The sequence below is a fragment of the Polypterus senegalus genome, chromosome 1 (assembly GCF_016835505.1).
Source record: "Polypterus senegalus isolate Bchr_013 chromosome 1, ASM1683550v1, whole genome shotgun sequence".
Lineage (NCBI taxonomy): Eukaryota > Metazoa > Chordata > Cladistia > Polypteriformes > Polypteridae > Polypterus > Polypterus senegalus.
This window is the reverse complement of record NC_053154.1, coordinates 242,776,984-242,804,939: the sequence shown is the minus strand read 5'-3', so window position 1 is coordinate 242,804,939 and position 27,956 is coordinate 242,776,984. Positions and strand designations below refer to the sequence as shown.

General features: G+C 39.2%; 1 protein-coding gene across 4 annotated transcripts in view; it reads right to left on the bottom strand.

Moving 5' to 3' along the window:
* Positions 1-27,956, bottom strand: part of blnk (B cell linker) — a 206,046-nt gene that overhangs the window by 94,245 nt on the left and 83,845 nt on the right. For all 4 annotated transcript variants that reach the window (XM_039770706.1, XM_039770696.1, XM_039770714.1 and 1 more), the window contains one exon: positions 20,129-20,175. In XM_039770706.1, coding sequence (XP_039626640.1) covers positions 20,129-20,175 — 47 coding nt within the window. The remainder of the gene's footprint in view (positions 1-20,128; positions 20,176-27,956) is intronic.

The following is a 27,956-nucleotide window of genomic DNA, read 5'->3' as shown; positions in this document are numbered from 1 at the left end:
GTAACTTCCTGGCAAAGCCCCAGCATGAAGTGAGATGAAGTGTGCACTATCTAGTGAGTCTTTAGGGCCCCTGTATCAGAGTCTTATCACCATGGAAGGAGTGAGCTTCTGAAAATCTTGCTGTGGGCTAGGTAAGTAAATACAGTATCTAGGTTGCCTACTTTTTCCTTTAGACAGTAGTGTCCCACATTTTGGATAATATTTTCTTCAGCCTAGTAAACTCCTACCAATTCAAAATGGTTTTTGTTTTTCTGCATTAGAGGTCGACAAGAATTTTTTTTAGTTTAGTAAAGTTTCTCTTTTTTTAGGCTTTTACGTAACTATTCTAATGCAAATCCTGCAACAACTGGGGATATCTCTTTCTCAATCTATCTAGCTCTTTCAGAATTATTTGAAGAAGAACTCATTTAATCAGCTTGATTTAGTTCTTAATGTTAGGAGTCACTTCCTGATTTATGTTTATTTTTGTTTTCTACTTCTCATTTTATCATTCTTCTGTTTTATTTCCTTTTATTCACTATTTTAGAATGGTAGTTTATTTTTTTATTTATGCATTTACCATTTATACAAAAATATATTTTTTCTTAATATAAATTATTTATAACATTTCCAATGCTGTTTTGTTTTGGTGTGGGTCCCACCATATTGATGCATTCTGGTTACTTGTCATCGTGGAATCTCCAGGTAATTCGCTATGTGTGATCTAACTAACTCAACAGGTTCAAAGGTCAATTTTTCCATTTGTTTCCTATCCAGGGTTGCAGATATCATAATGGAAAACTGTTGTATCTTCTTATCTACTTTTATACTTCTACAACCAATCTCACAGAGTGATGAACAGCACACTTGTCTCCTAATCGCTCATTCCATACACACTGTTTGCTTTAAACTGCACAGCCCCTTTTTCAATTACACATGTGCACATAACCATACACTCCACCATATAAGAAATAACAGGATACCCCTGGACATTTTACTAATCAAAATGAATACATAACACTATATATCACTCCTCCCCTCTTAAGTTTAAGTCATTTTTATATGTAACATATATTCTATATTCTACCCACATTCCACCTCTGATTTTACACAGAGATTGAATATAAACAGAATAGAGGATGAAGGTAGACTGCTCCAATCCTTAACCCACAATTCAAGGAATTATTTTGCCCTTTTCTTGAGAACTGGTTTCCTATCATAACCATAATGTACTATTCATCTTCTTAATGACTGAGTCTTTGTGGAGGCCTTCTCTCCCTAAATGGTTAAAATGACAGGTGGATCTGCTGCTTCCATTTCAGTAATTGGTACATTCTCTTCCGCCAAATGGATACTCTCCCTGAGGGGAATTCTCATTGTTCTGTACCTTGGAAGCATCTATCATAACTGAGTTGCTTTGGCTATGTTGAATTCTTGAGGTAACTGCTTCTGGTCCATCGAATGAAAGTGGTGAACTAAAAATTGCAGGTTCCACATTTCCATTATTTGTCACACTGGCTTCAGCTTTTTGTAGATGATGACTACAAACTCCAAAGCCCTTGTTTTATACAAACATTTCCTCTAATCCAATTTTTTTCTTCTCGCCTTCAGTTTTTCATCCAAAACTGCATCCTTCTCTGAGATGTCATGTTCCACACTTCTGTATTCGTCATGCATTTTTTATGGTTTTGTTTATCTATCATTATTTGTTCCATGTTTGGTAAACAATCCTTCAGGCGTGTGACCCATAACTGAATGAGGAGTGCTTCTGTACATTACCAGAAAATTTGCTAAACAGTATGATAGAGATAAAGATCTGTATGTCTTGGCACCTTCTACCACGTCCTTTTTAAGTGCACTTTTTAAAATTTGTACGCTTCATTCAGCTGCAACATTTATAGCTGCATGGCATAGAGGAATCAAAGTGTATTTAATGTCATTTGATTGTGTAAATCTTCTAAATTTTTGTGACACAAAATGCAGTCCATTATCCAATACCAGCTTTTCTGGAATTCCATATGCTGGAAATAATGTTCTCAAAGTTTCAGTTGTCTGGGTTGTCGCTAACCTAGTTAGAGGGAAAACCTCAAGCCATTAGAATATGAATTACCTGTGAATAAGGAATAGAAAATATTGTTGCTCTTTCACAGCAAAGTCTACATGAATTCTCTGCCATACTCAAGTTGGCCAGATAGCTGGTTATGTATTGCACAAGATACATCATACTGATTTACTTTTTTTTCAAATACATTGTCCATATTTGGCCACCATAAATAGCTTCAAGCTGAAGCTTTCATTCTGCACATTCCAGGATACGATTCATGCAGTTCTTCAAGTAATCAATGACAATACTTAAGTGGTACAATGACTCTGCAACCCCAACGTTTACATTACAGTATTGCTCAAGTGAGAATTGATGCCTCTGAATAAAAAAAAGGTTGAAACTAAAAATTTTGCACCTTATCTGGCCACCCATTTAAAGTTAACTCAATCACTCTTGACAATATTGGATCATTTTTGGCTTTTTTGCAATATCAATGGCTTTTATAGGAAGCTTATTTGTGCTAGACAACATCCAAATGTCCCCAGTTTCTTTGTGCTTTCCCTATGCTGCTGAGGTAATCTTAACAAAGCATCAGCATTGCTATGTTCTGCAGCTTTTCTGTATTGAATGTCACAGTTATATATGCAGAAAGAATGACAGACCATTCTAGCAGCAGCTATTTTAGGACCAGAGATGGACAGCAGAAGTTTCTGGTCTGTAAACAGCGTGAACCTTCAGCCATATAAGTATTCGTGAATTTTCTTTACCCCAAAAATCAAAGGTAATGTCTCTTTTTTGATTTGGGCATTGGTTTACTCACTAGAGCTTAATGTTCTTGATGCAAAGGCTAAAGGCCTATCTTTCCCATTTTCTACATGTGATATCACTGCTAAAACTCAATATGACAGTCTATTATAGCAGTATAAACCTTTATGGATGTTGACTACTGGGTGTTGTTTTGACTTCTCTTCCAGCTTTAACTGTTGGTGAACATGCAACAAATTTAATTTGGTAAACAGCCTACCCCCAGCAAAAGTATCAAACAAATCTTCTGCCGTAGCCAGTGGGTACAGCTCCTCTTCTATCTCTTGATTTAATATAATATTTTAATAATAATAATAATAATAATAATAATAATAATAATAAGTAATACATTTTATTTATATTCCACAGTCCCCATGTTTAAGGCACTTAAAACAAAATGATACAAATAGTTTCTGCATAGAACAATAAACAAATAAACACAGGATATACAAAAGCATTAAATAGAATAAAAGAAAAAAAAAACAGACAACACACACACAAATTATCTTGAGCATCTGGACAGAGAGGTAAACTGAAAGAATGGGCAGAGAGTTAGGTTAAGGTAAAAGCCTTCCTGAACAGATGAGTTTTAAGTTGTTATTTAAAAGAATGAATGGAGTCAGCTGATCTAATTAATTTCAGGAAGTCATTCCAAAGTCTGGGTGCTATACAGCTGAAGGCCCTGACACCCACAGAGTGCAGGTTAGTCTGGGGTACAACAGGATTGCCAGAATCAGAGGACCTTAGTGGGCAAACAGGATCATAGCAATGGAGAAGGTCACTGATGTAGTCTGGTGCAAGGTCATTTAAAACTTTTTGTAGGTCATTAATAGAATTTTATACTGATATACAAGGACTCTTGAAGTAGAGTTTTGGATTAACTGGAGATGTGATATAAAATTTGAAGGGGCACCTGCCAAAGGGGGTTACAATAATCTATGCAGGATGTGATAAAAGCATGGACAGGTTTCTCAGTATTAGAAAATGAGAGGAATGAATGAACAAAAGGATATGTTGCGGAGGTCAAAATAAGAACATTTCTTATTGTGGTTTATATGGGCAGAATAAGAAAGGGAGGAATCAAAAATGACACCAAGATTGCTTGCATCAGAAGAAGGTCTAGATCACCATCAAGAGTTACTGAAAAGGAGCTAATTTTTTAAAGTTATGCTTCAGTGCCAATTTGCAGAAGTTGCATTTTAAATTTAAAAAGTGATATGCTCCATCCAGATGTTAATTTCACTGAGACAAGTTGTGAGCTGATAAAGTTCTGAGGAAGTTTCATTTTTAACATTGAAATAAAGTTTAGTATCATCTGCATAAAAATGTTGCCAAAGGGAAACATTTAGATACAGAAGAGCAGAGGATCAAGGACAGATCCCAGAGGAACTCCACGTGTGACTTGCGCTGAGCTGAACCTGCTGTTGCCAAGACTAACAAACTCTTCCCTATCAGACTGATAGAGGAACTTAAACCACTGGAGGGCATTGGAGGAGGTACCAGAATGTTTTCCATTGTTGACAGAAGAATGTTGTGTCTGACAGTGTCATAAGCTGCAGTGAGGATTAAAAGAATTAATATACTGATTAGTCAAGAGTCTGCTGCCATAAGCAAATCATTGGTTACTCAAACAGGGCAGTTTCACAGCTGTGCTGCACTCTGACACCAGACTGAAAGGTTTCCATCAAAATATCAGAAGATAAGTAATTGGTAAATTGGGAGGCTACAACACACTCAAGAACTTTTGACAGTAAAGGATAATTGAGAGATAGGCCGAAATATGTCTGCATCAGGACCAGACTTTTTTAACACTGAGATTGTTCAGTGTGACTGATCACTTTTTGGTACTAATATGATTGGGGCAGCCCAGTTTCTTCTTTCAATTTTAGAAATTATTTCAGCTGTCTCTAATCTAATCAGTTCAAGTTCAACAGCTTGCTTAAGTGCAAATGGCACAGGCCTTGCTTTGGTAAAACTTTGGATTAACATCTAACTTCATTTTAATTTGTGCTTTGAAAGTTTTGATTGTTCCTAACCCTGCTTCAAATATCTTTTTGTGTTTTTCCAAAGCCTCCTGTAGTGACAGTAGTTCCATGCTTTTAATCTGATAAAGATTGGCCCAGTCTAATTTAAGAACTTTCAACCACTTTCGCCCATCAGTGCTGCCTTACTTCCTTTAGCCACAACCACCAGAAGCACTGCTGACTGTTCTTGGTATTTTACTTTAATGTCTGTCTTACCTATCAACTCAGTTCTCATCTCCTAAATATATTCTTAAATCCATAAGAATTTCTTCCAGTTGCTCATGTGCCATAAACATTTTATACCAAGTATCTGATATTGTAAGAACAGTGGCTGTAGTATCCACTTGCATTGCAATGCTTTTTCCTTCCGGAATAACTTCGATTTGTATTTCTTCCACTTTTTCACTAGTGGTAAACACTGTGCAGACTCCTAAAGTCACTGTCACTTGATTCCACTTCTTTCCCTTTTGAAAACAGTTTGCTGCACCTTTATTCTTGGTTTTGTTTCTGCACACACTGGTGCAATAACCTGTTTTAGAGCAGGAAAAGCATTTTTCTTCTTTGAACGTACACATCTGAGCATCATGCTTTTCCTCACAGCTGTAACATTTGTTGTCCTTATTAAAGTCCTCTCCTCCTCTTTTGTAGGAACTTGTAGCCGTGTTTGTACTTGGAGTAACTTGCACGACTAAATTCTTTAACAAGCCGTAAGCCTTTGTGCCTACTATTGACAAAAAAGCACAGAACCTCTTATCCTCTGGCATACTGTTTGCTGCCATCCAGAAATCTAGTCATTCCAGGCAAGAACTGAAGTCCTCCTTGGATTCTTCATATTCTGACATTTTTTCTATTTGAGCCATTGCTGCTTTTGCGTTCAAGTGTGCTGAACCCATTTCATTACCATTCTCACACACTTGTCTCCTCATCACTCATTCTTTACGCACTTTGCTCTAAATTCTACACCCCCTTTTTCTGTTACACATGCACACATAACCATATCCTTCATCACAGAAGAAATAACAGGATACCCTTTGACATTTTATGAATCAAGATGAATACATAACACTTACATAACAAAAACTACCTTTAACGTTTTTTCTTTTTTTTATTTGGCTTTCTTATTCTTGTTTTGGCTTTGATACTTTCTTGTTTCTTGAATTATTGGTTTTGAGCTTTGTTCTGTTTATTAACTGCATCTCTTCTCATGATCCCTTACTTCTTTGCTGCTTTTCTTTCAAAGCAACACAAGAAGAACTGCTCACCATGCATCATTAAGATGGTGATGGTATAGGTGCCAAAGATTCTCTTTTTTTTATAGGCTCCTCCTGTGGTTGGCACTGTATCTGTTCATTTAAATAATGAGGAACTTCATTGCCATTGAGTAATGATCTGCCAGCTACCTGCTCAGACGGCTATTATTTTTGAGCTTAACAATACTACTGCTCTTATTGCTTGCATCCCCCTGCTGCTGCTTGAGCAAGTGCCATTACTTAGCTACTTCAGTGACCACTTCCAACTCCTTGCACTTCTGCCATAGGTGAAACAAGGCAGAAACAGAAAGGAAATGCAGACTAGGTGATGGGTGGTCCAAAAAAATATGAGTATGAATAATTACTACAGAAGTAAAAAAAAAAAACACAAAAGTTTCTAAATAACCACAAATTCAATATAAAACATACACAACAGTTTTTGTATCCATTCAAAAATATGTACAGTGAAATATTTGTGATGCCAACTTTTATACCTTTGTGCTAGTGTTTTTGCAGGCCATGACCTTCAAGACCATTTCTTCAATCAACAGGTCACTGTACCACAAAATGCCAGCACCTTTGACAAACAAAATGGTGGTATGTCATCACAGATATTATTTTTAGGATCCTTTAAACCAATGTAAATCCACAAGGGTAGTAAAAACAAAAAAGAAACTTAGCTGAAAAACCCTGAAAAAAAAACTAAAAAGCACAAATCGTAACACTTGCAACAGCACAGAAACTGTTCAGAAAGGGGGTGATCTTCTTTCTTGCTGTGGTTGTTTTACCAGTGATGAGGGCACAACTTCAGTTGATGAAAGTGGCAGGAATGCTGTATTGATGTTGGGAACTGTGCTGTCTGGTGGTGAAGGGGTGTTAAGTACTGCACTGCTGGATGATGAAGCCGTCTCTCTGGTCATCCTCTCTGTCTCTCCCTCCATTTGGGAGAGGACTACTCTGATCCTGTGGTTGTTGGGGCTAGTGTCCAGGATGGTCTGCTTCTCTTGTTCTGGGTATTCTAAGACAGGTGCATTCTGGCTGTGTGCTGCCTCCTTCATCTACCTGAACCTTCTTTTATGCACTGTTACCACTGCAATCGTTGTCTGAGAAGATGTTCATCAATGCGCTTGTCCTTTCTCATGACATTACAACTGGAATGCCAAGTCCCATATCTCAGCCTCGAGTCTCTCCATAAGCTCTTTAGAGAAGTCCAGCAAATCCATCTCTGGATTCCACAGCCCTTTGTGCTTTCCGTGCTTTCCAGAGTTGGACCAGCAACCTTCTAGTCACCCGATTTATGTGACCAATGTAGCAAAATGTGGTTCAGGCCCGCAATAACCTAAAGGATTCTTAGTCATTTTATTAGTCTTATAATTAACTTGCCATCCTTAGATGGGTTGTTTACTCTGCTACACTGGCTGTGGTGTATTGACCTTTTTATAGCCTCTTCCTGCAGCTGCTTATTTGAGTAACAGTCTTATAGCTCAGATTGCTATCATATATAGCCTTAGCACTACTGCTGTTCTTATTTTTTGCTTGCCTCTCACTTCTGCTAGAGCCAGTGTTATTACAATATACACAAACAAATGGTTTCTATGTAGGAAGAAATTAACAAAGGGAGAAAACAAATGAAAAGTAAACAATCAAAACAGAAATGTCTGCAGTCCCTACAAATTTCCCCAACACTGAAGAACCAACTAACATTTTAATCTCTAGGTTAATTTTCTCTAAACATTTCCTTTCGCACCCACTCTTGTTCTGTCACCCTTTTCACCTTGTGTGGATTATTACATACTTTCCCAACTCTACATTAAACTTGTTTTTTTCATGCACATATCAGGTGATGGCTAAATAGCCACAGCATTTTGTGTCTAACGTTCTTCATATTTTTAAGGTTTGGAATAACATTTACCTATATTTCCCTTTCCACCTGAATGGTAATTGAATCCTGTCAAAGAGTAGAGGCAGCTTGTTCATTTACCCACTGCTTAAAAAAAAATAAAATAAAAAAATTCCCATTTCTCACGTAGTATTCATAATGTGACTTGTGGGTTAAACAAGATATATGTGACTCTCTGATATTTTCACAATTAATTGCATTAATTATTCTTATTATTTGTTTTTTTGGTATTTGGTAAAACTGTTAATTTTGACATTGTATGTGTTCAACTTTAAATTTTTTTACATTAACTTTCAGTTTTGTTCTGGTCAATAAGTAGGGATTTTTGCTAACTTCAGGGTACTTGTTAATCACTCTTCAGCCATGCTATCTCCACTGGTCTCATTTCTGCTGTGTATATGAAATGTCAAGTTAAGGCACCATAACAAGGAAAGGATTTTTACATGCAGTTTGCCACATACTTTGTCTGAACTGACTTTTAAGAAGAATCCTAAAAAATCTTATATTGCTTTGCTTATTGTGTTGTTCTGTTTTAGAGACTGTATTTTGAATTACAACTATGTATATTCATCTCATCTGAATACTTAAGTAAATGGGAATCATGACATAAGGTAGCCAGCCATCTTGATATCGCACACTGACACTATGGGACCTCACAATGCATTTTCAATGACATTATGAGCACACAAAACCTAAAGACCAATATTTAAACAATATACAGTACTATTAATCTTTGAAAATTAAACAAAATAGCTGACACAACAGTCAAACATGTCCAGATTCATGATGAACACTAACCACATATGGCAATGGCCTGTACAACAAAATTCATGATCAGTCATATTGTACACAACTCTACTAATGTTATACCAGCAGAGGTTGTGTGAGAGAAAAAATGTAATACAAAAAAAAAAAAACAACAACATGGGTGTGGCAACTAATTCTTGTACAGGACATCTTGGGCGTTGTAAGTTAAGATTGTTCCATAATCTTAGTTCATTCATTTGTTAAGTATGAAGTTGTAGCCAAAATAAAAAAAGTCTAAACCAGAATGCCTTGCTAAATATGTTTGATGCTTGGTAGATTGCAAGTTTCTTGGTGGGTCTTTTTGTTAAAGTAGTTAAATTTGGATGCTACTTAATTGTGAGCAGTCATTTTATTTATCGTTGAAGCCATGTCATGAGTTACATGATGAGTGCATCATGTAGCTAGCAGCTATGTGTTAAGCAAGAAAATTATCAGATACACAAAATGGCAATGGCCATGAAAAATAAACACACAAAATATATATACAATGATGCCATCCAAATAATGATGAAAAATATAATGGCCATGGTCTGGAACTAGAGGGACACATTTTTTAGGTGGTGATGGACTACCAGAAGGGGTAGGGTTAACAAGAACTGTGAGGCACATGGCATCACCAGGTCAAGTGTATAAAGGTTGTTAACCCACCAAATGGTGGTGCCAATATCACAAATAAAATGATGTTGACACGAAACGTATTTACTTACAAATGTTATTGAAAATACATCTAAACAAAAAATAAATTACACCATTTCTTGGCATCCCAAACTCCCCAAACAATGCCTTAGTTATTCTTTAATGCCAAGGAACAACTGCCAAAATTGACGTTCCATTTCTAAAATCCATTCTCCTTGTTGCGTGGCACTGGTGGGGTCCTGGCTTTGAATCTGCTCATTGAAGCAAGATAAGTGTGGCAGATTGTGTTGCCTTTGACCAAAGTGAGTAGTGTGAGGCAGAACATGTGGTATGTGGTATGTATGTGTAGACATGGGGAGATGCAGGTGGGAGTGTGGAGCTGTAAAAGATGACAGCGCTACTGCAGAACAGTAAAAGAATGAGACAGCGGGTTCAGCTGTGAAGGTACCAGTGATCCTTTTAAGGGTCTCTTGCTGCCATCATTATTATCTGTTTCTCTCTCTCTCTCTCTCCCTCTCACTCTCAGTTCTTATATTGTTTGGCATCCTACATTTCATGTTGCTTTACAAAGAGAACCTGTAAAAAACCAGAGGTAGATAATGACAACCCCAATATTGTGCACTGATATTTTTCACCAGAATTACTTTGAAATATTTTCACCTTGAGCATTCATCCAAGACAATGGTGTCCTTTAAAAGTACAACTGCATAGTTCAAGAGGGAACTGAGAATTGGTGGGTACAAATGTGATGGTATGCAAGTACATATGTGCATGAAAATAATGTCCCTTATATGTTAATGAGTAGTAGTGTAGGAAAGTTTAATCTGATGTAGGTGTATGAATTAGAATGCTTGTGGAAAATTAGAAAAGCAAGAAAGTTCTTATGTAATCAGTCTGCACTGCAGTCTTCTTCTAGTCTGTCAGTGGATTTTGTTACAAGACACACTAAACCAGTTTTTTGCTTTGCTTTGTTATCCCACTAGACGCCAACATATTATCTAGCTAGCTAGCTGTCATTTTTATATAATATTTTATTAAGAAAATTTATCTGCTTAATTACAGTAAATCCATGCGTACATTTTTGCCCTGTTACAGTGTCATATCCCTAGAATATTTGTTTCTGGGTCAAAATCAGTCATGCATCCTCTGTTAGGGTTTGAGAATAATTCATGTTTGGCAAAAAAAAAAAAATACAAAAAAAACACACACACACACACATGCAACCATACTCAACAGTAAAGACCATATTACCTTCACTGCGTATGTCTGAGGTTCATGGCAACATTTTCTGGAAGTAGTTTAACAATATTTTAGTAAATATACATGTGTTTAGGATGTTGAGAGCATACAAGTAAATGGCTTTATATGTAAAACGTAATTTTTTTTATGGATTTTTGATTTTACCTGTTGTTTTGTTCAAGTATGTAAGTATTTGAGCCCATTATGCTTTTTTGTATTATTGCATATTTTTCTCAGTGAAATTGATCAGATCATTTTGTGGTTTGCAATAGTGTACAAAGTGAGGACCAATGAGGTAAAAAAAATACACCAAAGTTGGGAGTTTCTTTAGAGTATTTCTTGAGCAAAGCAATCATACATGCAATCTTCAGGTACAAAAAGCTATTGTCCTACTACTGAATTCAACCCAATCAAAATGATAATCAGAGTAAATGTTGTGAATACTTAGGTTAACAATCAGGCCTCACATAAGCAGGTCCATTCTGTGCAACGTAATTTTTACTATCTTTGGCCCTTATCATCAGAATAAACTTGCCAGTTCACAGATTTTGAAGGCACATCATGCAATAATTAAAGTGAATTTTAGAAATCTTCCAGAAGAAAAATTGTTCACGTCTACTCATCTGTACATGATACAAAGCCTTTTCTGACATTCTAAAGCACCATTAAACTACAGTAACAGCCATATTGTTCAAATAAAAAAAGTTTAGGATTATAGATATTCATCCAAAGAATAGCTATTTTGTCAAAATATCTCCAAGAGCAAGGCATAAAACATTCTACAAATTCACACACAATAAATAAAAGCCTAAAGATATGAGAACATTTTTGTCTCCGCCAAGGTCTGTTCATGACTCAGTCATCATAGAAACATTGACCATAAATGAGATCCATAACATGTGTTACACACGTGCACATGAGAGACAGCTAAAGGGCTTGAGTAAGGACAGTTCCGAGACATGCCGGGATGTGGCAGAGTGCACTGACTCTTTTTCTCCCTTGCCTGCAGATCATTCACGGGAGATTCCACCTGGTCCTCTTGACATTACTTCTGGGACCGAGCCAATGGAAGGAGACCTTACCGGCTCCGGCCCTTGTGATATCACGTCCAGGCTTGCACCAGTGACAGAAGACCTTCATGAGCCCAACCCCTTTGACTTCACTTCCTGTCTTCCCCTTTAAAAGCCTCCACCTTTTCCCTATTCCCTTAGTTCTGTGTTGGACTCGGTTTTGTGCACAGCAGTGCTATCATTAGAAGACGATTTGCAGCCAGGATACCAAATTATACGGGTGGCTGCCCCAAACCTTGCTATGTCTCATTGTGAGTTTTGTGACACTGGCGTAGTCGGCAGGATGGAGAAGTCCCGGAGGAGAAGGGGACAGGACCTACAATATACCTAGGTGGGAGCATACCAGGGCCGAGTTTTCAGGCAGGGTTGAGTGTCCCGTGGTTCAGCGAGACCCAGTACAGGCTCTGCTCCCGGCACACTTAACCAGGCAACCTAGAGAGGCCAGGGAGTGTGCGGGAAGGGCTCACAGAGACAAAAGGTGCTTACTATGCTCTCTCAGAGGAGAGTGCCCGCCTCCCTGTGAAACCAGAGCCCCAAGTACCACCTTGGGGTACCCCAGACTGGCAGGTGAAAAAAGTAAAAAAGTGGAGGTTGGACCCAGAGTGGCTGACCGTCAAACAAGCCTGGTCCTTCTGGGCAATGGTAGGGCAGTGGCTACGTCCGTTTGAGAACAAACCCTACCACATAATACAGCAGGTAGCTTGCTATCTGCTCCTTAAAGCACTTCCCCATGGCTTCACCCAGCCGGTCTGGGGTAAGCAGTTTAAGAACATGGCAGAGCTCATAGAGCTTCTGGAACCACAAAGGGCGGCCTCACACTCTGGGGGAGCAGAACCATCCTTTTGTCAAACTCAGCCGGAGTACGTCCCAAGACCTAACCCCGTACAACCCGGAGCTTGTATCGGCGTTCCCGAAACTGCTGGCACGCAAACCGCTTGGAGGTAAGGAGGAATGCAGGAGGAGGGCGAGGATGTGTTGGTGTACTCTGGCTAATCCGTTGGCGGTCCCACATACTGGCGTGGTGATCCTCATCGGACACAAGACCACAGCCTTATTTGATTCCGGTAACAACATTACTATTGTTGCCCGCCGGTTTGTGCTGCCGTGACAGTGGTTAAAGATTAAGACCAGTATAACCTGTGTCCACGGAGACATCTGTTGGTACAGCTCTGCCGCTTCTGTCATCAGTTACGGGGGATCGGTACAAAAACTAACCGTGGCTGTCCATCCGAATCCCCCACACCCGGTGATACTAGGGTGGGACTGGTCTAATATTAAAAGCGCCGAGACACATACCACTCCTGGGGTTAACTTGAGCCTAGTTAAGGATGGGGATGAGCCGTCTGAAGCTGCCTCCACGTCGTGTAATCAGCCGGCAGAGAGAGACAAAGCGGCTACCTTGAGTGACGTGGCGACTCCCGGACCGTCTCGTGCCGATACATCATCCACCAGCGCCGCAGCGGAACAGGAGGCAACCACGCCCCTTGAGGTCGATCCTGATACTCTCTCACTCTTGCGGTTTCAATTTAGAGAGACACCAGCTTCATTTAAAAGGGAGCAATGGAATGACAATTCCCTGAAGTTTGCAAAAAATGTAGTGGTCCTAGTCAACGGCCAGTGCACTAACCAGCCGATGCCACAGGGTCCTCACTTTGTGTTGGGAAATGACCTTCTCTATCGGGTAGCTGTGCATGATGGGCAGGAAAGACTACTACTATTAATCCCACAGAACTTCCGGCAGCAGGTCTGTGAGTTAGCACACTCCCACCTCCTAGGTGGCCATTTGGGCACTGAGAAAACCCTGGAGCGGAAGAAGCTCCGCTTCTAAAGGCCGGGAATCAATGAGGAGGTTTGTCGCTTTTGCATTTCTTGCCGTGCTCTTCTCGTTCCTGTTCACCTAATTGATCTTCCCTTCCACAGAATTGGGGCCAATTTAGTTGGACCCTTAGAGCCCTCAGTCCGGGGACGCAAGTACATTTTAGTCCTCGTGGATTACGCTACCAAATAACCCGAAGCTGTTCCGTTGCGGTCAGCCACTTCCAAAGCCATTGCACGGGAATTACTAGGGGTCTTTTTGCGTGTGGGCATCCCCAAAGAAGTCTTGACAGACCAGGAGACGCCCTTTACATTGGAGACATTCAAGGAGACTGCCAAGTTACTGAGAATAAAGCATTTAAAGACCGCGGTATATCACCCTCAAACCGACGGTTTGGTGGAGAGGTTCAATCAAACTCTCAAACAAATGCTGCGTAAGGTGGTCAGCGAAGATGGAAGGAACTGGGATCAGCTCCTCCCCCTTGTCCTTTTTGCCTATCGGGAAGTCCCTCAAGCCTCCACAGGGTTCTCCACTTTTGAATTACTATATAGGTGACATAGGGGCATATTGGACATCTTAAAATAAGGATGGGAAGAAGAGGCTCTTCCCCCTACAAGAATATTAGAATATATCGCGCAGTACGCAATAGATTTGGTGAGTCAACCCAATCATCGGCCAAGGGAGCGGGTTTATCATGTTACCTGCTGAAACCGTGGAAGGACAGCGATCTCGATCCCTCCTCCGGTCAGTCCCACTAACTCTTTGCTCGCCCGGCTAGCCTTAACTTTGATGCGGATTTAAGTTCCAGACAACAACGGGAGCTTGAAGCAGTTGTCCTGTCTGTCCTGGAGGTAGTGAGTGAAAGCCCCGGATGGACCTCTCTGGTTGAGCACGACATTGTGACAGAACCCGGGGTTATAGTCCGAGAATGTCTGTATCAGCTTCCCGAGGCAAAAAGGGCTGAAGTGGAGCTTGAGATCAAACACATGCTGGAACTAGGAGTAATCGAGGAAAGTCATAGTCCCTAGTCCAGTCCCATTGTGTTAGTCGCTAGGTTTTGCAATGACTTCTGTCGGCTTAATCAAGTCTTCCAATTCGATACTTATCCAATACCGCGAGTGGACGACCTCCTCGAGAGGCTTGGACAGGCTCAATATTTGACCACACTGGAAATGACAAAGGGATACTGGCAGGTTCCTTTAACGGATTCCGCGACGGCTAAAACCACGTTTAGCACCCCTAGCGGACACTGGCAGTATTGTGTCCTTCAATTTGGGGTACCCGGGGCTCCAGCTACCTTCCATTATCTGGTGGACAAAGTGCTCAGACCTCATAACTTGTACAGTGCTGCCTACCTGGATGACGTGGTCATCTATTCCAGCACATGGAAGGAACACCTACAACAGGTAAAAGCAGTATTGAGGACACTTGGTGAGGCCGGGCTTCGGATCAATCCTAAGAAATGTTTCTTCGGATTGAGCGAAGCCAAGTATTTAGGCTACCTGGTTTGTCGGGGTACTGTGAAATCACAGTACTCCAAAGTAGATGCCATTTTGAAATGGCCTTGTCCGCGAACCAAGCGGCAGGTCCAAGCCTTTCTTGGGTTAGCGGGATACTACCGCCGGTTTGTGCCCCGGTTCTCAGAGAGAGCGGCGCCCTTGACTGAATTGACAAAGAAGAGGGTCCCAAACATTGTGGTATGGACTGAAAAGACAGGTGCTGCATTTAGTGACTTGAAGCAGGCCCTTACCTCTGCACCTATTTTGAAAGCTCCTAACTTTTCCTTACCTTTCATCCTCCAGATGGACGCTTCGGACACAAGCCTGGGGGCAGTGCTGAGCCAAAACGTCAGTGGTGCGGATCACCCCATTATGTTCCTGAGCCGGAAACTGTTGGAACGGGAGACAAGGTATGCGGCGGTGGAGAGAGAGGCTTTGGCAGTTAAATGGGCGAGGTACTACCTATTGGGCTGGGAATTCAACCTTCTCACGGACCATGCTCCTTTACAGTGGATGGCCCTGCACAAGGAGTCGAATCCACGGGTCACCAGGTGGTTTCTTGACCTCCAGCTGTACAAGTTTTCACTTGTTCATCATCGGGGCACTCTTCACGCCAACGCTAATGCCCTCTCTCGGGTTCACGACCTCTCTGTCAGGGTCGCCCAACCCGATTAATCATGGGCGGTGGGGGTGGGGGGGGCTTTGGGGCCTTGTCACACACGTGTGCATGGAAGTCAGCTAAAGGGCTAGAGTAAGGAAAGTTCCGAGACATACCAGGATGTGGCAGAGTGCACTGACTCTTTTTCTCCCTTGCCTGCAGACCATTCATGGGAGATTCTACCTGGTCCTCTTGACGTCCCTTCCGGGACCGAGCCAATGGAGGGAGACCTTACTGGCTCCGGCCACTGTGATGTCACGTCCGGGCTTGCACCAATGACAGAAGACCTCGATGAGCCCGACCCCTTTGACTTCACTTCCTGTCTTTCCCTTTAAAAACCTCCACCCTTTCCCTATTCCCTCAGTTCTGTATTGGACTCGGTTTTGTGCACAGCAGTGCTATCATTTAAAAGATGACTTGCAGCCAGGATACCAAATTATACGGGTGGCTGCCCCAAACCTTGCTATGTCTAATTGTGAGTTTTGTGACACATGTTATTAATTCTTTCCTTTCATCTAGTGTACTTCCCAATTGTCTTAATATTACTATTCTCCAGAATTCCTGGTAGTATTTCCAACAATTTCAGCAATTATCTTCCTATTTCCAATCTTGCCTTTCTTGCCAAAATTTCAGAACGTGCTGTTGCTTTCCAACTATGGGACCATTTGAACATTAATAAATAGTTTGAACCTTTTCAATCTGGTTTAGATTCTTAACATAGTACTGAAACAATTTTGGTTAGAGTAACAAATGATCTACTCCAGGCTTCTGATTCCAAAAAACTATCCTTCTCAACATTAGTTCTGCATTTAACACTGTTTCTCAAACATAATTATTGGAATGCCTGTCTTCAATGGGTATAACTTGGCACTACCATGGTTGGATCAAGAGTACTTGATGCCCGTAGGCACTGTTGGGTGCTAGAGATTCCCCCTTTGTGATCTCTGACCTCAGAACCACATGTGAAATCAAGAAACTGCATCCCCTTTGTAGATTGTACTCACAAACATAAGTAAAATCGACAAGCGGGGTTGAGGGTGGTCCCTCTTGGAGATTAGCTTGCATCTGCAGGGTGGAGAGGAGTAGGCATATTGATGGGTTTTAGCACTCCCCAAGTCATGACACTCCTGGCTGGTGCCTACACACCCCAAGCTTAAAGTGAGCCCTGAGTACTGCTTAAACATAGTTTCAGACTTACTTAACTAATTGACTAATTTCAGTTAATTCATCTGAATAACCCTATTTCTCACAATTTATCAGTTACCCATGGTGTGTGCCACAGGGTTCAGCACTGGGTCCCTTGCTTTTTATCATTTACCTTTTTCCTTGGTTAAATTATGGGTGATCATGGTATTTAGTTTCATTGTTAGGCTGATGATATTGAACTTTATATTTCTACAAAACCATCTCAGGTGTGTTCTTTACCGTCTTCGATTTGTTGCCTTCATAATATTAATATTTGGGTGGCGCATCATCTGGTCAAGCTTAATAATGCCAAATCTGAAATTCTCCTTTAGGGCTCTATAGCTACTCTTTTTAAAATTTGGAAATGTTACCATTTGTATTGATAGCACCCCTATTCCTTCATACTTTCAAGTCAAGAGCCTTGGTGCTGTTTTTGACAATACTGTCTTTTCAATCTCACATTAACCCTACATCCTATTCTGCCTTTTATCACCTTCGTAACATTTCGAGATTCCTTACCTCACTGTCCCACTTTGTGACTGAAACACTAATTCATGCATTTGTTACTTTCAGGCTAGACTGTTGTAATGCTTTATTGTTTGCATCCTGGCTAAACTTGTAAATAAGCTGCAGTTACTGTAGATCAAAATTCTGTTGCACACTTATTAAGTCAAACTAAGGTTCATAGTCACATTACACCTATTCTATTTAAACTTCATTGGCTTCCAGGCAAGTACTGTATTAACTAAAACCTCTTAAAGATTATGCACTGGCCCACTCACTGCACTGTTCTACATCTGGCCTTCTTGCTGTCTCATCAGTTTGTCTGTCTTCTCTAGGAGGTTGGGCTTTTACTTTTGCAGCTCCTTCGTCCTTTAACTCCCTCACTCATTATACCTAGAGTCTTGATTCTATTTCTTTATTTAAAAAAACTCTTAAAACTGACCTTTTCAGAATTGCCTTCTGAGAGACATATATTTTATCTTTCTAAATTGTTCTGATTACCATTTGTTTATTGTATTTTTTTAATAGATGTGTGTTTTATTTTTATATATTGCTTTGCTTAATTGTACTGTTTATGGTTTTGTCTTGTAATGTGTTATCGAGTGTCTAGAAAAGTATAATTAAATAAAATGAAAATTACTATTCCCTAAAATGGATAATTCTGTAAATCTTAGTTAAAATATACCTGAATGATCAACAAAAGGTCTGATATGAATTTTAAGACCAATGAAGTAAATGTGAAATTATTTGACTGGTTTATGCATCATAGACTATATTCATAATGTAGATCAGTTCTGATTTTTTTTCCATTTGTATGTGACACAGATACAATCTTTTCAGGAAATGAGTAAACATCAGGAAATATTTACAGCACCCATGTGAAAGCTGAAGTTGAAATGGATATGAACCATACAGTTTACCTGATTTATATAATACAAATAAGGCTACATCAGAACTTGTAATTTTCAAATTTTCTTAATCCAGACAAGGGTCACAGGGAGTGCTTGGGCCTGTTTCAACTAGCATAGGAAGGAAAGGCTGGAACTATTGTAGGGTGAATACAAACACACACACAAACACTCACACACCAAACACACACTAGGGCCAATTTATTGTTGCCAATTCCCCTAACCTGCATGTCTTTGGAAAGTGAAAGGAAACCAGAGCACCCAGAGGAAACCCATGCAGGCACAGGGAAAACATACAAACTTTATGCAGGGAGGACCCCGGATGCAAATCCTGGTCTCCTTATTGCGAGGCAGCAGAGCTACCAATACGCCACAATGCCAGCCACATCAGAACTTAAGAAGTAAAAGAAGTGTACATTTTTGGAATGCCTTAGTCACAGTCCATATACAAAACATCATTCAGATATTGTGACAGGACCTAAAATATGCAGTTCCTGTTTGGTAATCCACAAATGTCACTGAGATGATGCATTTCTTCAAGCAGTGGGCAGAAATTTCCTCACAGCAGTATGACAGACTGTATCTTGTATTTATTGGTTATCAATAACTACAAGATAATACATATTGTTATAACTTTTTTTATTTGCTCAGTTTGTCCTTTATTTCGAATTAAGTTCTGATTAAAAATATAACATTCAAATGAAAAAATACATAGAATTTTAGTCAGTGGGGAAATGCTTTCAATGACATTGTTTGAGTGCAAAAATTCCATTATGTTATTTGACATTGATCAAAATGTCTCGAGTACATTAATAAAAAAATAATTAGAAAGTCAACAGCCATTCTAAGAACTGACTTGATTAAATCTGTTCATATAATATTTGCTGTTAATAAATGTATTATATTCATTTTTGTTTGGTCTTTGGGATGAAAGCTTTTTCTTTGAAAATTATTTCCTTTTTTATTAATATGTAGACTGTGACAATATTTTTAAAACATAAATTCTGGCCATGATAGCTTCAGACGCCCTCCTAAATAATCATGAAAATCTTTTATAAGCAAGGAGTGGCAACAAATTTTAATGAGTAAAGGACTAATTAGGTTTACATCTTCACTAGCTGCCTACAATTAGTATACATATAGTACAAAGTATGTTTATTTTTTGTGTTTCATCAGAAAAATGTTTTTCTAAGAAGATGTTTACTCTTTATGTCCCAGCCATTTGATGAAATGTTCTAAAAAGTAAGCAGTAAACAAGACTTTCATGATTCATCTGGTGACTCACTTTCATGAGGATAGCTTTAATCTCATTTTTCGCCTTGTGTGTGTGAACAGCACACCACCATCCTAAAATAATGTAATATCAGCTTTGCTGTATTCTAAAAGACTTTGCCTTTGGTTGCTTTTACAGTTACCACATATTACAATGGTTAGTGTTGAAAAAGTAGAATAGATAAAAATGCAGTTAACATAAGTTTTGTTCCCAAACTTCATCTGCTTTGTAGTATGTTAGACATTTATTTATTTGTTAGTTTCTATTCTGTTAAATTTTTAATTGCACAATATACTACGTTTTCAGTTCAAATATAATTATTATTCTATCTTATAGTTTAAATTGTCTGCACTAAATTGGCTACATGTGATAGTAAGTGTGGACTCTGTGATGGACTGGTGTCCCTTCCAGATTGCTTTCTACTTTGTACTTGATGATGCTAGGACAAGCTCTGGGCCTTATGACTCCAAAGAGAATTAAGTATGTTATCTCTGAGTGAAATTTAAAAATAAATTAAAAAGTGGTTACTTACGGCTGGTGAATTAAATGAAAGTTCTGAAGATCACTGTTCGATAAATTCTGTTAAAAAAGAAAAGAAAAGAAAAAAGTTAAATCTTCAGAAATATTTATTTTATATTATGTTAAAGTCTGATGTTTAAATGTAGGTGTTTATGTCACAACAATGAAATAATAAGTTAGACAATATAGACATGGCGTAATATTTAGATGTGTTCAGCAAATAAGTTAACTGGTATGAAAGTTGGAGCATTTCACGTTTTTTATTTACACCATCCATGAGTCAATTGTTATATTTTTGAATATTAAATATTTTATTACTGATATTAAAAAGTAATAGTTATAATAGAATGCAATTGCATGTGTTAGTAGACTCTCTATCAAATATGTGTTTTTAACAACACTTTATAATGGAGTTAAAACCAGAGCACAAATAGGCTTGGTGGTAGCTCAATGGCTTTCATACAATTTTCTTAAACATCGCATTTTGGAAAGTATACCCAATAGAGTCGTATCCAATAATCAGCAACTGAAATCATCTGTTAATACAAAATGGCTAATATTAGCATAAAAGCAGTATCAGTATTTCCCTATAAAAGAAAAAAGGTTCTACATCTATTAGTTAAAACTGAGTAATTCATTAAAATTATAGAAATAATTACAAACTTAGAAAGGAACTGATTGGTTGTATAATTGGAATATGAATGGTACATGATGGACAAGAAAAACAGGGGCTTGCTGCGATTGTTCAGGCATATCTAGGACTGAAAGACCAAGGGCTGTGTACCAAAAATCACAGGCTTAAGCCACTGAAGCCTCCCAGTCCCATGATGCCACTGTCCATTTCTAAAGCCTTGCTATGTTTATATCAGTTATGGCACCTGCACTTTTCCTCAAACACAATTTAGCTGTAGGTTGATAACATCCGTTCTTTACAGTAATAAATTGATGATATTGTTTAATCAGTTTAGTCTTATATATGCTTACATAATTGCTTTCCCCTTCCATTCATTTCCAGTGAAGTGACCTTTTTTGTGCACTGTTAGTTAACTTTCCTATAAAGCAGTGGAAGAATGGCTGTGGGCGTGCACTCAGCCCAGTGTTTGACTCGCTTGCATCAAGCAGTCAGATGAGTAAAATAGGAAAATATACAAAATGTGCAAGTTCAATGTAAAATTTAAACAGTAGACCAATTTGTAGTTGACATCGCACAGAATGTTTCCCTGTTCTTAAGATGAGTTCGAAAATTCACCAATGCTTTTCAATGGGAATTTGTGGTCTTTTAAAACTTCACATAGTGCAATCTGAGTGAAAATTAAACTGTGTCAACAAATTTCTTTGAAGAATAAGTATACCACATCTCAACAGGTGGTCTGAGTTTTTTCATGTGGACAAATAGATGGACATATAGACAGACAGACATCATATTCGAATGTACCTAAAAAGCAAGCAATTTAATTTAAATAGTGCCATATTGTAAGTGTGCCTGAGGCAACTGGACTTGAGAACAGCAAGAACCGTCCAATAGCAGGAAACTGTACCGTTTTATTCACACTTCTTCAGAACCAGCCAGAGACAGACCCCCAAGTAAACATAATATCCCCCACTTTCCTCTTCCCACCAGGAACCATATCTGGGCTGTTTTTTTTTTATTATTTTTTTTTTCTTATTCACAGACACTATAACAATAATTAACAGTCTTACACTACCTAAAACCCTGTTTCCCCCCCCCACCATTCTTAACTACTAATTAAGAAATGTTCCTAGGAGAAAAACGAGAATTGGACAAAAGAAGTATGGACATTCTGTAAAGATAGCTTGTATGAAAGATTTTTTTGTACAGTAGTATAGTTTTAGAATTTGTCACAGACTACAGTGAAATAGTACCGAGTGATTAGCCCACAAACTATTGAAACACTGCAGAAGTTCTCCCTCTGCTGACCAATGGTTTAACTAACACTTAAAATAATGTGAGGTAATAATGATCTACTGATTTTGTCTATAAAGTTAAAGGAAGAGTGTTTTTTTGGTGTAGTGGCTAAGACGCTGGATTTTATAGCACAAGGCTTCCAGTTCAGTATATGTTCTTGATTCGCTTTCTGACACTTAGTAACTCATTTAACCTGCCTATGCTCCACCTGTAAAACAAATCCATAATTAGTTGTATTGTGTCCTGAAGCTGTATGATACATTGTCTTGAATACAATTGTCAGTGTATAATAATAATCATAATCATGACCACATTTTCAGTCTTTTTGTCCTGAAATTAAATCATCAAACCACAAGTACTCCACATAGTTTTGGAAATTCCTTTCCAGTTCTTTCACCATTATATGGATTTCAAAATGATGTATTCAAATTTTATAATCTCAATAGAAACGTCAAAATGTGTATTTTTATAGACTTGGCACAATGCAGCATGTCAGAGGTCATAAAAATGCAGGAAAGAACACCTATTAATCTGCATGTTGTCGCATGCGGCTAGGGGTGGTACCCAGCCGGGACGCCCAGAAGGACTGGAGAAGGGATTATGTCTCCTCCAGACCATGAAGGGGCGACTGTCCTGGTGGCTTTGGGGACCAAGTGAACAGAGCTTAGAAGCTCAACCCTATAGGAGCCGTGGTCACCACCAGGGGGCGCCCGAATGCCGGAGGAACCCTGGCCCTCAGCATTTCCGCCACACCCAGAAGTGCTGGGGAGAGGAAGACCAGGGACACCCGGAGTGCTTCCGGGTACAATCAGCACTTCTGCCACACCAGGCAGTCGCTTATTGGGAGGCAACTGGAGCACGTCCGGGTGATTATAAAAGGGGCCACCTCCCTCCATTTGATGGCTGGAGTCAGGTAGAAGAGATGGAGCTCGGAGGAGAGGAGTGGAGGCGGACCTGATGAGAAAGAGAGGCATTGGAAGGGCCTGGACTAAGGATGATTGGTGCTGGGGTTGTGTGTGCACTGTAAACAGAAATATTGTAAATAAACGTGTGTTTGGTGATACAACAATGATGTCTGCCTGTCTGTGTCCGGGCTGTTTCCCACAATGTATAAACCCTTTTTCATTCGGTTTCCTCTAGGTCTTAGACCAACAAGTTTAGCAAAAACTATATCTGAATTGCATTTTCTCAGTTAGTCTTAAAAGTGTTCCACATTACTTTTCATATTTCTGTCAGTCAGGTAGTACATTTTAGTGAACCCTGGAGCAAAAATATTTCTCAAAAATATAAATCAGAAATTAAATTTAAAAGTTACTAAAAATAATTTAGAGAACAGGAAAATTGATTGTTAGAATGTGGAAAGTGTAACTGCTTATCTCACTTGTGCACCAGCATAAGTGTGTTTCAGGTCTCCTGTTGCCCTTTATAATGATACTCTCCTTCATTAGTGTTACTCTTTTCTTTTGAGTTAGTGAAGTTGCCTGGACCTACCCATATGTATATAATAAACACTGTATATAATTATGTGTTTCGAAGTGCTGTATACACTAACAACAATTCTTAATCTTATCCCTCAAAAAACAGAATCTGCTTTTAAGTATCTATTTTTTGCTCCATTAATTGTCTTTGTTTAAACTAGTGCAGGTGGTGTTTATATTTTTACATACTAAAATGGGAATGGCATAATTGTCCACTAGATGGTGTTATAAACCAAAGCGTGCAAATAAGGCAGAGCAAACCTAGTTCAATTTGAGAAATCACTTTTAAAAAATGGGTTTCTAAGGTGCCTAAGCTTATTTTGATAAAATGGAACCATGTCAGTATGGGATGTCAATTTGTCAGAAGCATTTGAAAAAGAGGTGGGGCACTCTCATATAAAGTCTAATTGAAAGAGTAAATCTAAAAAGAAGATAAAGACAAAAGGAAAACAACATATTTTGATAGGTTGTAACTGCACAAGTACTTGCATTTAATGAGTGATTCTAAACTTTCTACTAACCACCAGTTGAGCCATTTCCTCCACTCTTCTTCTGACTCAAAGCACACTCCTCCCTGAAAATTTGCTGGCGATTCTCGAAATTGATATTGAAGTCGGGAATATTCTGTCACTTAAAGAGTGAAACAGCTTTTGTGTAGCCTGTCCACTATAATACAGAAAATATAATACACAATATAATGGGTCTGTCTGCTGCCATCAGTAGGACAGGGGAATTTCTAAGGTAAATGACCCCATTCATAAACAACAGAATAGCTACAGAAGAAGAAGTACCGTTCTTGTTTCTGTGACCTTAGACTAGATCTCTCACACACACGCCACTGCCCTGTAGAGGCAACCAATCTAACCATATTGTCAAGCTCTGCCTCACTATGTAGGGGCCCCTGTTACACGTCTTTCCACAGAACACATACAACCACACTCAGTCACTACTCCCAGAAATGTCTAAAGCACCTCATTTGGATTTTTTCTCCATAGAGTAATTTTTCTAATGGAAAGCGTTGCCTAAATTGCTTAGTTTCTCACTCTGTCAATAATATTATGAAAATATACTTAAGCCTCTAATTTCATAACATAACATTCTAAAACTTGATCAATCTAATTCAGTGTCCCTGGTTACATAGCAGAACATTCTGGATAGGGCACCAATCTCTAATAGCCGTACCATTCAGCCCCTTACACACACACACTTAATACTGGGTCCATCAGGAATTATTTTAACCTGTACGTCTTTGGGGGATGCTAGAGGAAAACTGAGATATCAGGAAAAAAAACCACACAGAGACAATAAGAATATGCATAACTCACCTGAACATTGACTGAGCACTTGATTTGAATCCAAAATGCTATATCCATAATGCTGTGGTGTCACCTACTAGACCACACTGACACCCTACAATGTAATTTTACTTAAAAACTTCAAGTGTAGAAAAAATTAATGCTATTAATGTGGTATGCTGATAAACAAAGCAGTGCCAATTAAAAGTAAGGTAATGTCACAGTTGTGGTGACCACACATAAGAAATTGGATTGTTAACAAAATGGCCTGAAATGTCAAGAGGTAGTACACTCCCCCACAGTAAATTATTGATGCCAGGTATTGGGCCAAACTAATATTGTCCTTTTTCTAAAGCTCAACAAAATATACTTTCATGTTACCTAAAAGACTGAAATTTTGTGTTTAACAATTAACAACAACCCACACAGCTCAGGTTAATTATGTATGTTTAAACTAACATTTCAAATCTAAGCTGATTTACCCATCTGCAAACAACAGCATTAACTACAATAAGGGGAAAATCTGTATAGCACTTTGCAGATTCAGAGATGATTCCTAATATACAGTAGGGTAAGGAGATGTACATGTAGTTTAACAATACTGCAGCAGAGCTCTCCTTTCCATTGAAGCCTCTCTCCCTCTCTCAACAGTTCTTTAGAGTCACATTCTTGCTGCTGTACAACAAATGTCATCCACCGTGCAGGACAGTCTTGTAAATTCACGAATACTTTAATTTTATGCAGCCAGTGAAGCATGTCACTTATGGAGCATCAGTGCTGTCAGTCTGCCTGCCTTTACACTGTCTTCCAGGCTGTGGGATTATTGTGGATCACTGGCTGTATATTTAGAATTTTAACACAAGCTAAGAATGTTAGATTTGATTTTTAGAATGTTTTCTCGTACAGTATATAAATGTAGAATAAATGTAGTCATTATAAGGAGCAGTTTAGGCTAAGGAGTGACTATTGGTTATAGGTGGTGTGACTACAAGGGGGCACCACTGAGCCCAGACCAAAGACTCAGTAATATAGCACATTATAGGAATAAAATATAGGGTTTTTATTAAGGCACTTCTGCAATCCCCTCACCAGAAATCAGTCACAATAACAAGTACACCATAACAAAAATCAGAACTCTTCTTTTTTCTCTACCTCCATTGATTGTAGCCTGTTGCCTCCTAAATCTGACTCCTTGAAGTAAGGCTGCAGGCTCCCTTTTAACTCAGACTCGGGAATGCCACCAGTCCCAAGCACCCCTGCGAGTGTCCCAACTGGGTTATCATATGAGTAACACTGCCACCTTGCATTTGGGAGAATGGAACAACACCCAATCCTCTGCTCTCATCAGTCCGTTCATTGAACAATTCTGGCCAGGTGCAAATTTATTTACTCGTCCCGCCAGCTAATTCCCTTCTGTCATTACACTGGGCTAGAGCATGTAACTGGAAGTTACTTGTTCAAGATATCCTGACATTGTGTTCTACAATACCTATTGCACTGACTTCAGAAAAAATGTCTGATTCTTAAATATGTATAGATTTAATGCTACGAGTATTTTTAGAAATTGGTTTCACCTTTTGATTAATGACAGTATTTCAATAAATTCTGTGTGAAACAAAGTTAGGGAGCTTTTGCAATGTTTTAAACTTGTGTGGTATTCTACTGCCTTTGGAAAAGAGTTTGTGACAGTAATAGTGAAGAAACACCTTGAAGGAACTGTTTTTATCTAATATGAGTGCAACTTGTCGTGTTCTTACTGTACTTCTTCTGGCTAAGTTGGATTACAGGTGCCGGTCATAAAATTAGAATATCATGACAAAGTTGATTTATTTCAGTAATTCCATTCAAAAAGTGAAACTTGTATATTAGATTCATTCATTACACACAGACTGATGTATTTCAAATGTTTATTTCTTTTAATTTTGATGATTATAACTGAAAACTAATGAAAGTCCCAAATTCAGTATCTTGGAAAATTAGAATATCAATTAAGACCATTGCAAAAAAAGGATTTTTAGAAATGTTGGCCAACTGAAAGGTATGAACATGAAAGGTATGAGCATGTACAGCACTCAATACTTAGTTGGGGCTCCTTTGGCCTGGATTACTGCAGCAATGCGGTGTGGCATGGAGTCGATCAGTCTGTGGCTCTACTTAGGTGTTATGAGAGCCTATGTTGCTCTGATAGTGGCCTTCAGCTCTTCTGAATTGTTGGGTCTGGTGTATTGCATCTTCCTCTTCACAATACCCCATAGATTTCCTATGGGGTTAAGGTCAGGCGAATTTGCTGGCCAATCAAGAACAGGGATACCATGGTCCTTAAACCAGGTACTGGTAGCTTTGGCACTGTGTGCATGTGCCAGGTCCTGTTGGAAAATGAAATCTGCATCTCCATAAAGTTCGTCAGCAGCAGGAAGCATGAAGTGCTCTAAAACTTCCTGGTAGATGGCTGCGTTGACCTTGGACCTCAAAAACACAATGGACCAACACCAGCAGATGACATGGCACCCCAAACCATCACTGACTGTGGAAACTTTACACTGGACCTCAAGCAACGTGGATTCTGTGCCTCTCCTCTCTTCCTCCAGACTCTGGGACCTTGATTTCCAAAGGAAATGCAAAATTTACTTTCATCAGAGAACATAACTTTGGACCACTCAGCAGCAGTTTTGTCTTTAGCCCAGGCGAGACGCTTTTGATACTATCTCTTGTTCAAGAGTGGCCTGACACAAGGAATGCGACAGCTGAAACCCATGTCTTGCATACGTCTGTGCGTGGTGGTTCTTGAAGCACTGACTCCAGCTGCAGTCCACTCTTTGTGAATCTCCCCCATAGTTTTGAATGGGTTTTGTTTCACAATCCTCTCCAGGGTGCGGTTATCCCTATTGCTTGTACACTTTTTCTACCACATCTTGTCCTTCCCTTCGCCTCTCTATTAATGTGCTTGGACACAGAGCTCTGTGAACAGCCAGCCTCTTTAGCAATGACCTTTTGTGTCTTGCCCTCCTTGTGCAAGGTGTCAGTGGTCGTCTTTTGGACAACTGTCAAGTCAGCAGTCTTCCCCATGATTGTGTAGCCTACAGAACTAGACTGAGAGACCATTTAAAGGCTTTTGCAGGTGTTTGGAGTTAATTAGCTGAT